The sequence below is a fragment of the Spea bombifrons genome, chromosome 1 (genome assembly GCF_027358695.1).
Source record: "Spea bombifrons isolate aSpeBom1 chromosome 1, aSpeBom1.2.pri, whole genome shotgun sequence".
NCBI lineage: Eukaryota > Metazoa > Chordata > Amphibia > Anura > Pelobatidae > Spea > Spea bombifrons.
In genome coordinates, this window is record NC_071087.1 from 102,268,451 (window position 1) to 102,282,468 (window position 14,018).

Below are 14,018 nucleotides of genomic sequence, written 5' to 3' on the forward strand. Positions count from 1 at the left end.
AACTGGAAAAGTTGAAACCCATGCTTTAATTTCCTTGTCAGAAGCAGACGCTGCAGACTCTGCAGCTACTGAACCTCATTGAACCTCTATGTCTGTGCCCTTACATTTGAGCACTTCCAAGTTTGATCTAGATTGTAAGCTCATTTGAGCAGGGCCCTCCTCGCCTGTTGTTTCTGTATGTCATCTTGTTATGTCCTGTCTACCCTTTGTACAGCGCTGCGGAATCTGATGTCGCTGTAGAAAACAATAAATAATAATTTTACTGCAGCTTTGCGTGAAGGAATTTCATTTGCCGTTGTGTGGTGAAGTTGTACTGCATTCTCACCATACTTGGAACCAAGTTCATATGCAAACAATGAAGTTGTTATATATATATATATATATACTGGTACATGTTCCTGTCCATTCCTGTTTTTTATACAGGACAACACCCCATTGAAACCATTCAGTTAACTAATGCCTGAAGCTGTCTCTTTGTACAACATCCTGTAACCACTAGTTTTTTATGGTCTGTATTAAGATATTTTGTTTTCACTTCTTAGTTTTTAATATCGCACCACACTTTTTATGCTTTTTTTGAAACCCGGGTGTGGTTATAAAAGGTTATTTAATCAACCATTCCATCGCTGAACTTGGGCAACGATTAGCTTTTGGTCAGATCAGACATTATAAGTGTACCCATTTTATGTAGCTAAATAGTGAAACTAAGCCACCAAAATAATTTCGGAATATAAATGTGTTTATTTTATCTGATGTAGAAAATATTTATTTTCACCTTTATGTCCAAAATTGTGCAACTATTTTTATGTTGCAACTACATGGGTATGATATCCCACTGAAAAAGCCCCTCTACCCTTCCTCTCCCTGGAGCAGTATTCAGAAGCCAGCAGAGTTCAGGCTGGTAACCCACATCCAGGGTTGCCCTTTGTATAGGGTAAAATGCAGGCCCTGCACTCAGGAGGGGCCCACACTCCCACCCGTCCAGCTCCCAGGAACCCTGGTAACGGTGGTGCCCGGTGGGGTCACATAGCAAATGCTGCATTATCCTGGAGTAAAAGCTCAGCATTATTCACAGACAGTGTAAGCAGCACGAAAGGCTATTTATGAGGTAAGAATGATATATGGGAGAGTTGAGGGATAGGGAGATCTTTGAGCGAGGGAAAGCTGAGAGAGAGGAGCGTGAGAGTGTGTATATATGTATGTGTATGGAGTTTGTGTTTAGTGTACGGTGTTAGCATGTGCGTATGTGTCAGTATAGAGTCTTAGACACCTAAGAGAAGAAACAACAAGAGAGAGAGGAAGAGATATTGGACTGAATGTGTGTGCCCTACAGCAACTAGGGTCATCAATCTGTGGTCGGTGGTATATTTCACTGGCCTCTTCCAGCTACTAATGACACTGCAGAGACACGGACACCTGGGTACACCTGCAGGCTGCCCATAAAATAAGTGGCATCACGTTAATACGAGGAGGGAAGCCATAAGCATGTAAATATGAAAAGTAGCTGGGTAAAGATATATTGGACCGAATGAATATTTCTTATGCTTTTATTTTAGCTATGTCTATTTTAGCAAAATTTATTACAATAATTTTAAATAATGTACTGTTACATGCATTTATATAGAGTAGGTCAAATTTTGGTGCCCATGTTTATTGGGCTTTATCCCGATAATTTTGGAACCTAGCAAGATTTCTGGCTGCTGAAAAGTCACTATGAAAATGGTCAATTATTGTAACTGTTCACTAAGCATTCATTAAGGCTCATAATTTACCATCTTACAGAAATGTTTTGATTTTTATTAAAAAAAATAAATCTTTGACAGCTGTGTTTTTTCCAAGGACATCTCTTTAATGAAACATTAGACTTAAAGGAACATTTGACAATGAATTTGGTTGAGATGTGATTATGAGGCAGCGCACATAACTTTAATATGACATCTTAAATATAAGGTTTAATATTGCAAGGGAAATATAGTGACTGACACTTTTAATATAATGATGGCGCTGCTCTGGTCTTTTGAAATCGGTTTATAGGGATGCAGGCAATGACAGAACTACAGGCGATGGGCCCTTTTTCATTGAAATCACAAATATTTAGACATGTTATAGTTTGCAGCCTTAAGAGAATGTTCAGTTCTTCTTTTGTTCCTTGTGCTTTGTCGCAACGACACTGGACGTTTTACCACAAGACAAAACCACAAGAACAATACAAAGGCAATTTTGACAGATATTCCAGTTAAAGAGCAAGACGTGTGGAACTGGGAAAATTTAAACGTTTCATATTAAAGGGAGCGCCTCTTAAAAGCATAACGTTCCATTCCATGGACAACTGTGGTTCATCAATTACAAAGCTAAGAAAATCAGAAAGGTCAAGTATGCAATTGAGTTCTTTACACCGAGTACTATCGTGAACACAAGTAGCAACTACTGGAGGAAATTCACAGAGACTTTTATACGCACATAAGTTAGGGAAACTACAGCAACACTGTACCTATGTAATCTCTGTGTGAAGCTTTACTTACGGCTTGGACTTATCTCTTACCGATCAAAGAATAACAATAGCTTCCCTGTGCAGCTGTACAAATACAGTAACAATCAGTCATTACAGAAGTGGAGTTCACAGAAAATCACCAAAAAGGAACTGGTGTTCCAGTGAGGCACGCAAGTTAAGCATTACTTCTGTGTTGAATCCTTTATTGTGACATTTGTTTCTGGTTTACCCTGAGGGGAATTTAAATATTCAAAAGGACAAAATAAAGGCACAGATATAACTTGGGAAGTGTGGGACCCCCGCTCCCCCCAAGTCATGACTACTAAATATTTAAACAGGACAGGAAATTAACCTAACTGTGGTTCTGCATCATCATGGTATACATTTTGAAGAAGCTTTTTAATAGTTTCCCTAAAATGTAATTTTATTGATCTTCTAGGCTAATGATTAAAATGGTCTCTAAATACTCAATAAAATGCAACCTGAGAAAGTTTTTCTCTCTCAAGCCACTATTGTGTTTTGTCCAGGATTTCATATGAAAAGGATTGCTACATGACAGCTATCTAGGCTTATTTTTTTAAAATGATTTAGAACACATACATGTAGATCAATACTGCATTAAATAAAGTCTCCTATCCATTTAAATATATAATGTGTTATTCCACAAGATAGAACCAAGCCTAAGCAAAATAAATTCTGTAATTTAACTTAATCACCCTTGAATTACCATATATTTTCATTATGAGACTTATGAGCATGCTCAATATATGCCATGATTTGCATGTGATATATATATTTCTATACTATATTAAGACAAGCTACGTTTGATACCTTGCAGTAATGAAATGCTATTTCAGATTAAAGAGATTTCCTCATTGCAGTCTATTATTAAATTATACTTTTAAAAAATAATGTACATAAATTGTCTTGGGCATTATGCAATCAAAATAATCACAGAAAAAATAATATATTAAGACAAATGTCTGATTATTCCACTGATGAGCATGTAGCTCATTCTCCTTCTGTTACGTGGGTATCATAAGTTGTCTCCATTTTTCTTTTCAGATCTTAAAGAGAAGAAAATAACCAGTTATTGTTTTTTCATGACACAAAGGTTTTTCAGAACCTATAATATGTTTAAATACAGTATATTTACCATACTATTGTTTATGTGTGATGTTTCAGGAACGACTACATCAAGAGTGCTTTGGTAATCATGTTAGCTCCTACAAAACACCATAAGGCTTCAGTATACCATTGTGTGCATTAGAAAGAGCCAAAGGGTGTTGCTGGTGTGCTGCCAGTTGATGAATACATCAAGAAGTGCCTCCTCTTTAAATCTAGCCCACTGAATGATGAACAAGAATAGGCACTTATCTTTGCTCAGTATCTTTTCCTTGTGAGCAAAAATTTAAGCAAGGCAGTTCATGGTGCATCGCTGAGGTCAGTCTGTCTGTTCCTATTAAGTAGATACTGATCTATATTGACATATATATGTCACTTATGCATTCACTAACCCTCCTTTGGTGGCCTCAGAGACCTTGCTTACCCAGACTCGTATTGATTTGTTACACTGACAACCAGTAGACCTACATTAGAGACATTTAAGGACTTTTAAACCAAAACCAGACATTAGATACTCTACAATTTTTTGATGGCTGGTGTTGGGGTATTGTTTACCAAAACCAAATGCCCTTTGGCCCTTCATAAAGATGACTTGCTTCATCTGTTAAAGTTTTGAGCCTGGCTCAAGGTAGACTGTAGTTTTCACTAATTACACAAGTGTTTGATCTAAGTTCATACCTGTGTGTGAAGGGGAAAGCGATAGTGTAGAGCTCTGCTTTGGTGGTTGTACAGTCGTCCATTACATTACACTACCACTTTCAAGCAGGTGCAGCTGGGCAGGGGTAGGCCCGCCCTGTGCTCCACTATGATTGACGACAGGCATGACTGTTCCTATTTTTCTACATGGTTCAATTCTAGTTAAAAAGTGATATTGTGGCATGTTTTAAACCTCACATTAGGTCTCGACACAAGAATATGGTTAATTAAATGGGATGTGTTCACAAAACGTTGTAAAATTGTATGGTATCACTGGGTGGTGATATTTTTGTCCTTTGCGAATACGTGTCATCTGTATGTGTACTCAAGTTACTAAGCTGTCAAACCAAAATACAAAAACAATTAATAAAAGTCCGAACAATAGGTAGAAAAGGGAAGACTTACCTGTGATGCAAGGATGTGATTTCCGGCTCACCGGGAAGACAGCCAGCTCTGGTTACAAGGAAGAACTGAGTAAATAATAATATACATGTGTGGACAGTGTGTGTTTGTAGAGAGGGGCACATTGAAAGACAAGCAAATGTGGCTTTGATTGATAGACACGAAACATGTTTTGCTTAAGCAAGGAGAGAAAAGGAGCAGTTTTACAAAATGTGTTATTCCTAGATTTCCTGGATTATTCCTGCATTGCATTCTGTCTGACAATCTTGGTTCTCTCACATTGGCCAATACCAAAGAATATTGAATCAATGGTTATTGGTGGGTTTTCTGTTTGATCACTAAGTCTGGCCAGGTTGTTGCAGCATTGATTGATTCATGGTTACCCAAAGCTTCTGAGGAAGGAGTGAGGAGAGTGACTTAGAACCTTTGAGGAAGCAGCACTTGACCCAGAGAGACTGGGTCAAAACAAGAGTGTTTCCAGGTTTGTATATATGGAATTCTTTTTTTTGCACATAAAGGATTTACTGTGTCCAGTTCTAGGTTTAGTCTCTAAAAAATGGATGTTTATGTGAACTGCATTCTGCAAGTCTGCATTAAAAGAGGATGCCTGGTATATAACAATATTTCATTTCGATTATACCCAGTTAGATATCTTGTACACCCCTGTCCCGCTAACAAGAAGTTTATATGAGCCACCTTGCTTGTCTACTAAACTTATACTGTATTTCTTACCTTTACAAATAAAAAACAGTAGTTAATAGTGGTAAAAAGGATTTCCAGCAGTATCTATAAAGCTCTTGGTCCAACTATGTAGATGACAACTTGGACCAGACACTTTTGGAATACCCCCAAGGCTATACTCAGAGGCCATACTGTACTCTGCTGTATGGTACATTCATGGTTTCAATAATGTATTTTCTATAATCAGGCCTCTCGACAGTTTCTGCACAAGGATATTTTTAAATGCAACATTGATCTTAATAAAACATCAGGTTGATCTGTATGCTTTGGTCATCATTTAAGACCAGAAGGGAATGTCACGTTGCAAATATGCAAAGGATTATGTTACAGCCAACATGAATGGGAATACCTTGGGAGTATTAATGGCACCCATTCTGTAAAGCATGTCTACTATTTCAGAATAATAGTTTTTAAAAGTATTTATGTATCCATGGGAACACCCTTAAGGTACAGCTGCTATACAATGCACGGAATATCTTTTTGTGATTGTATACCAGGACGGATGAAGTAACACACTGTTGGTATTGTATTTGACTCCATCCCTAGAATCACACCCATGAGAAAACAAACATATGTAACATCACACTTCTAATACACAATTAGTCTCTTACTTGTTTGATTCAGCTTCTTTCAATTCTTCGTCCAGTCTGTATTAGTAATAATTTATTGTGCAGGAGAGAAAAGCAAGCACAGCGTAAGAAGCAAAGCAAAGCCAGAAGAGGTTTGGTGGTGTGATCACATTTTAAAAAAAAGGTGCAACTTATTTGGCGCTCCATTATGGCACCAAAGTGTAATGTCCATCAGACTGTATTGTAAACTTGTAAGGGGCACTACATCTCTACACTGTGCTAGGAAGATCCCTATCACATGTAAAGAACAAGAGTTACATGGCTTTAAAACTAGTAGTTTCTTAGGATGCAGTCAACATTGTATATCGTGCAAATATGCAATTAAAGGTAAACTCCAGCCATCACACACATTGATTTGAATGCATATGACTACTTAAATTTACTTATTGGATGTATGCAAATGCATAAAGGTTCAAATGACCATCCAACAAAGTGTTGAACATGTTTAGTTTTCCTTTTACAGTTTGTTGCTGAGTTATTGGATGGGTAGGAGTGATGACAGAGTTTGAAGTATCCCAGTCCACGTGGGTTATTATCCGATAGTTATCTAATCAGAAGTAAATTAGATACATTATGGCAAGACATAATTTAAGATTACATTTTTAGAGTCCAGATAAACTAATGATGCTAATCCAGAGAAGTAGCTCGGCTGGGGAGAGCCATAAGCCTGACCAAGGGCAGGGCGTAAACTGCCCCCCTATCACTTACCTCCATGTATAGGGTCTGCCATGCTGAGTGCCAGGCTATGACATCAAACCCCAGTGCATTGCATATGCGGAGTAAGGACATTATTAAGGCTGTGCTTTATAGCGTATATGATCTCTGATCTCCCAAACCTGCCCAGGTAGTGGCACATTGGGGAGTCTGATTGCACCAATAGGATGGGCCCCTTGGAACTGCCGCCTTAGGCATAGGCCCATCTAGCCTAAACCAGAATATGTCGTTGTGCTAATCTACAGTTTATTAGTTAAGCAAAGCTAAATGTAGGGTATACGCACTATCGCTATACTAAGCAACTACCCACTTTGCGGTTTCTGTGCTTCGAATTCTGTTTAAGCAAGAAGGATCAGGCGAGAAGGTGCAGGGAAACTGAAAACATGCCACAGCAGATCACCCAGACATTGTTGCGCAAGCTGCAGCCAGATGAAAGTCAAGGGCACTGGTTTAACTGTTTCTTTGAAAATTGATCTCAACAGTGAAAGTGGGCAAATGCATCAATGCACACTTTGTACATAACACCGTGATGTACAGTACATGGCAGCTGCAGTAACCGAGGTTTCGTCTGCCTGTATATGGGTGCAGATATTTGAACACTACCGTTGAGATCTTTTGGTTAGTTAGTAGTGGCAGGTAAGGCAGGCTGCTGGCATTTACCTTACACTTCTTGAAAAACATCTTGTTTCTTCATACCTTACAAGAGAGAAGTAGGTGAAGCATATGTGTGAGAAAAATGCCAGGGAACGCAATCACAGACTGATGTGATATCTGAGAAGGACATCAGAGACTTGACAATGTATTACAATGGACACTACAACTGGATTGGACAAGCTGCTTTTGAAAGGTTGTAAACAAAGTGTAGTATAAATAAAAAATGTCCAGTATTCAGTATTTTGTATGTCGTAAATGTCACCAAGCCTGTACTGCATTGATGGGTATGAGAGAGCAGTGGTACAGGGATCTGTCTATAAAAACATTCATTCTTAAAGTCACACTTTAGTTTCTCTCCTTTACTTATCCATTTAACAGTGTTGTGTTTTTCATTTTCATTGTGTTAACATGTTGTATGTAATTGAGCTGGGTTGCAATCCTCTGACCAATTCTCACTGGTAGCCCTCATTTGCCTTAAAATTAGCATATCATGTAATAAGAAAAATGAATATAGCTGTACTGGTTCAAGAGATGATGGCACCTTTATTCTAAAGAGATACCCTTTATTGGGCCAACACACATAAAAAGATGTAGAATCATATATATTCTTTCAGAAACACAGTGATTTCAATTTCCGATCAAAAAAGTGTGGTTCCTGTCACCAGGAACCTGTTAAGTTCATTTTAGGTCTTACATGATAATACTTACTTGATAATGCTCTCTGGGATTTGCACATAGTCCATCGGAATCAACTCTCTGAGTTCTGCCAGTGTAGACACATACTTTATCTTGCTGCTAAACTTGGAGCTAAAAGGTAAAAATAGTAAAAGTTGAATTGTGGCATTAAAATTTGCCACACACCCACAGTGATTTACAGTTTTTTATTTTGGATAACTAGGTAGGATTCGATGTAGCCTTGGTGTTAATGCAGCATTTAGTAATCTGACTGGGACTTTGCACAACATTAAAGGACAGGTTACTGCTTTTTAAGAAAAAAATATATACAAAACAACACGCCTGACAAACACAAAGCAAGTGTTATGTGTTATGGATTGCAACAACTTTATTTTAGGTTTATTGTTTCCTGAAAGCCATGCAAGGACAGTAAGTTTCACATTTGTATTAAAGACCTTCAAGAATCACAGGCTATTATTGCTCTTGGACGCATCTACTTGTCAGGCAAGTTGGTTTTGCATATACAAATTATTCACTTCAGGTCTAATTTGGAGCTAGGCCTTTTATAACAAGTAAACGCTAAAATATATTTTGGTGTGAATCTGTGAATTTAGTAATTTATTTATAAGAAAATAGTAACAATTGGAGATGGGAGGGCATGCAAAATCACAGCAACTAGGCTTGATCATTAGGGCCCCCAGAAAGTGTCATAGAACCAGAGTTATTATTATTATTATCTTCTATTTATATAGCGCCAACAATTTAAGCAGCATTTAACAATACATGTATTCAAGGGGTATGACAAGACGAGAACTGACAGACTAAGGCAAAACAATACATTATGTGGAGAGAGCCCTGCTCGCAAGTCTTGGCTTGCGTTCCTCCATTTAACAATGACCCGCTCAGTCATTATAAGAATAAAACTACATGTCTGTAGTCTGCTTGTTAGTATCCACATGTATACACTTTATTGGGGTACATGTAACCATGGTCACGATTGACAGCAGCCAGTCTATTCAAGAAGGCTTATATTTGAATCCAAGTACCCATTGTTCTCTTAACAAAGGTTGCTCCAAGAAAGCAAAGATGTAATTCCAAGAACTGTATTCACTATTTTCGGTTCCATAAGCTTATTTGACAAATGATGTAGTGCTCAATAGGAAAGACCTGGACAGCATATATGTTTTATTAATGCAATTTATCGAAACCAAAGTTATATCGCTCACCTTATGAAGGGTCTTGTCACTGCTAATATAGTCCGAATGAACCAAGACGGATGAACAATTATGAATGACTTTAGGTTCTTCCTTAACCTGTATTGAAATATATAACCAAATGACCATTCACTATGAACTCTTTTCCATACACATGTAAAAACAGTTATAAAAGTAATAAAAATTGTATAAAAGACATATCGTAATATTTAGCCAATAATGCAGGCCTATATCACTTTACATGTAAAAAAAGGAAAAACATGTATGGTTTGCTAACAAAACATGTTACAGAAAGTCTGTCTAAGCCGTTGATGGCCTTTACATATAATACGCATATTAAACATTATATTATATAATTAATATTATATAAACCACTTATTGCATTGGAAATGTCAATATCTCTAGCTGTATAACAAACAATCCAAAATGCAATACGTGAGAATAACGCACTTTATGATTAGGCCCACAAATGTATCTTCCAGACAATTTTGATTTACTGTTACCCACTGAATATCTAATTGGTCTTATTCAACTGTGTTTCTTGTGTTTGTTAGCCTGTCATGGCACCACAAATGTTGATCATATAGCAAAGATATAATATAAATTATATTAAATGTATTATTATTATTATTATTATTATTTCTTTTTTATTTAGGGCCATCATAATCCGCTGTGCTGTACAATGTATAAGGAAGTAGTATATAACATAACAATTCGATTTACAGAAACAAGTTTACAATCCAGAAGGGAATTTCATATGCATTGACGTTTATTGCCTTGCTTTAAACAATATTTGCACTTAGTAGACAATGTGCGTTTATAGGAGCGGCCTGATTAAGTCACTAGACATATCATATTCCAATCCCTTCATGTTTTACGGTGGGCATGACATGTACGCAGGGCCATAAACACATTTAACGCAACCTATTGTTATGTGGGTTTTTAAACAGTCCCTTCAAGGACATTTTTATAGAACATTTTATATCGGCAGGTCTCAGTTCAGTGGCTGGCAACACATGTAGTATTATCTAAAATCAGCTGTCAAAGGGGTAGCTTAAAGTGCTCATGGACCTAAGAATGCATTATACATAAAGCATGACCCCCTTGTCGTATGTATGTATGTATGTATGTTTGCATGTATATGTGCCCGGAGGGTTCTAATCGAGCACTGTTTTTTTTTTTATTATCGTACTGTCTTTCTGCTTCATATGTTTTTCTCGCCCCCTATCTAATTCCATTTAATTTTTCAAAACTATATTTTATGTACACAATAATTAACCAAATGTGGCACCATGGCTTTTAAAAAAAATATATTTAAAGAACACAGCGTACTCGAATTAAACAAGAAAATAAGACTCCTCTGTGTCTGTGTCTTGAAAGCACTATAAAGGGTGGGTCCAGACATGTCGATTTATGTTGTATTCATGCCAAATGATCTGTCTGATGAAGAATTTCTCTAGTTAAAGGAGAACTATCACAAGAAAACCAACATTGTATACTAAAACATACATTTGTCCAAAACTGATAAAACCCTGTGGTTGCAGGGAAATGAATACTGTAAGAAACTGTATTTTGTGAGTCAACGTGTGTGTTTTGCATAGGTGCAGGTATATAAGCTGGTGTGTGTCTCTCGGCCGACGTATCACAGGCATACTTAGGAATTCTCATGCTTTCACATTGGGTTTTGGGATTTTTCACACCAACCTCAGGGTATCAGCATGAGGGAAAACAATTCTCAGCATGGAGCCATCTCCTTCACATCATACTCTAATATAATTGGTGCTTTTCTCGAATGTATAACACAGCGGAGTAATATTTCTTACCGCCTGTCTATCATTTGGTAGCATTTTTTCATCCATCCTAAACCAGGCATCTTTCTTCTTGGTGTTGCTCCATTTAAATAGACAATCATATAGTCTTCTGCTACCATCAGTTCCAGAGTACTTATCACATAACTAATGAGATACAACAAATGAATTATTGTGTAATATCTGACATAACATGAAAGCAAAACACATTCTTGGCATATACATTATGCATTATAAACTAGACCAATATCTGCCTTCCCGTTACCAGGCCAGTTAGTAACTTTTGCCTTCAATTGTGACTGGTATGTCAAATTTTGTTTTTCTTCAGAGTTTCAGTTAAAGCTGGCCAAGCCCAATACTGGCCTCATCCCAGTTCATGATGATGCACGCACGGCTCCTTTCTGTCTGATAGGTGGTACCGTCTGGATATAGCATGGCAAGCTGGGGCCCTGGGTGTGTCTTTGGCAAGCCTACTCTGAATTTCACCAGGTGCTGTTGGCACATGTCCCTGTGACAATTAATTGTTATATAAAAAAGTGCATTATCTGACGGTAATGTGTAGAATCAATAGTTATGTGAATCTTAGCATTTACCTCTTAAGTGTTACCAACTCTGTAAAACTAAGGGTTATATTCACAGACTATCAAAGCCTTCCTATAAATCCAATAAGTTATCTTATCAGTGCTAATGAGTTAAATGTGGACATTTACTGGATCCCATTACACTTTATGGCCATATATTGCTTACCTGCCACTGCATCAAAGAACCCCAATTTAAGTGAGTCCTATCATATTCTATTATCTTATATGATAATTCCTTATCGTATAGTGTGTAGTGATCCCCAATATTTATGCCTCACATAGGTGCTTTTAAATAGTATTTGCTAGGTGTGTGCAGATACTTTTGTTTGCTGTTTGTACATATTTGTCAATTCAGCAGCTCCCCAAAATTGGAATTTTTATGCTTTTTAGCTTGTGCTTGCCTTCTTGAATTTTTTTGTTTTTTTACCAAACTTCACTGTTAAAGAGCCTTCCTAGTACATAGGTACGTGGCCATCATCAGAAATCTTGGGGCCCAGTACAGGCTTAATGCATTGGCCTCCATGCCCCTCCCATCAGACCACCCCATGTCCATCCCATTATCCCACCCATTGGTCAACTCATCACTCTGTCTTACGAACCTCCCATAAGCACACCTTGTGAGAACAGGGCCGAGGCTAGGGTTAGTGACACATGGGTGCAGAATATCTTCAGTGCCCCCTATCACTAACACACAAACTCGCTCTAACACCCACTCACTCTATACACACACATACACATTCTCACTCTTGCTCCGCTTCTTCCTCTTCCAGGTGCCACTAAACCTAGACTCCCCCCTGATACTCCAACACCATTCACTGACAGGCAAACTCACAATAACATCATACATTGACACACACACTCATGCTAAAACTATACACTAACATACACTTACACACTCTAACACCATACAGCAATAGGCACACGTGTTAACATCATATGCTCACTAACACCTTACAGTAACACACGCTAACACTATACACTCTACATGTTGATATACACACTTATTCTAATGCCCTTTAATAACACAAAGTCACCATACGCTCACACACTGACACCACACTCATTATTCCCGGCCAAATCAGTCAACATATATGTTTTAGTATTTTCTCAATTGGGAAAGGAATCTAATAAAGATGACAACTGATTACTGCAAATGTTCTCTCTAAAAGCATGTTTATAAAAAAACTAACATAATAAGTTAATTTCTTGTGTTTATGACTGATCCTTCAAACATTATACACAAGGGTGGGGTGGAGTTAATGTAAACCATCCCCTGATTTGTCATCTCAGTTTTATGCCTGGCCCTTGACTCTTTAGTTGAAACTGATACCTTTTTTGGGCAAACATGAAAAAATTAAATAAAAATCTGGATCAATCTGAACAAGAGAATTGTCAGGTCTCAAAAGCTTTGGTGGTCATCATCTGACGATATTCACCACTGGTTGGCTGTTTGGAGTGGCAAATGTATACAGGGGGGATTCTACAGAATACCCCTATGTATTTGCAAGGGTGGGGGCATGCAAATTTAAAAGGATCTCTCGGCTATCATATGCATTAAAGTTAATATCATAGGCGGAGTGTCCCTTTAAGGGTGCTTGAACTGGAAACAAACAAGGCTTCTGTCTTACTTTACTGTGATTAAATCTTAAGGAAAAAGAACAAAATTACAGATCTGCTAAGATTTATTTGCCAGAGAACACAATTAATGTTTTGTCTAGGTGGAAAATCACATTTAATAGTAGCATATAATCTGGTTGGCATCACACCCTGGCATGCCACAATGTGCACATATTATGTAACAACCAACATTACAGTGCAATAATGGCATTTATTGTGATGCTGAGCCTCATCATTACAGTAGAGCTAGTTTAGAAATGTCTCCTTCCCTGAGTTCATTGGCCCCTTTGAGAAATAAGGGGTGACCATTAAAGCTTAACAACCAATCCTGTCCAACAAACATTCACTAAAACGCACTGCGTGGAAAACCAATAACAGAAGCGATATGGGTGTAAATATTGTCTAAACTTCTTACAATGGTAGCCATGGTGGCTGTTTGTAGAGCTTCAAGCAAAACATACAGAGGAAAAGAAGCTTGAGCAGTGGCCCAACATATTAAAAATCATAGCAGCCCAAACATACACACACACACACACACACACTTACTCTAACACAAGCCTCACACTGCCACTCACCATGAGCCTGTGTTGCAATGCTATAGTGGGCTCACATAACGAGACCTGTGTCCCTGACACTGCCCCCCCCCGCCCACTTATTCACGTCTATATACC

General features: G+C 37.8%; 1 protein-coding gene across 4 annotated transcripts in view; it reads right to left on the reverse strand.

The window, feature by feature from the left end:
• Positions 1-1,828: 1,828 nt before the first annotated feature.
• PRUNE2 (prune homolog 2 with BCH domain) overlaps positions 1,829-14,018 on the reverse strand; it is a 37,369-nt gene continuing 25,179 nt past the window's right edge. For 2 of the 4 annotated variants that reach the window (XM_053466821.1, XM_053466840.1), the window contains exons 6-12: positions 11,165-11,296; positions 9,354-9,440; positions 8,161-8,259; positions 7,459-7,494; positions 6,067-6,102; positions 4,718-4,765; positions 1,829-3,558 (exon numbers count right to left, since the gene is read on the reverse strand). In XM_053466821.1, coding sequence (XP_053322796.1) covers positions 3,528-3,558; positions 4,718-4,765; positions 6,067-6,102; positions 7,459-7,494; positions 8,161-8,259; positions 9,354-9,440; positions 11,165-11,296 — 469 coding nt within the window. In that variant the 3' untranslated portion in view covers positions 1,829-3,527. The remainder of the gene's footprint in view (positions 3,559-4,717; positions 4,766-6,066; positions 6,103-7,458; positions 7,495-8,160; positions 8,260-9,353; positions 9,441-11,164; positions 11,297-14,018) is intronic. The other 2 variants (XM_053466834.1, XM_053466828.1) reach the window with 2 other exon arrangements.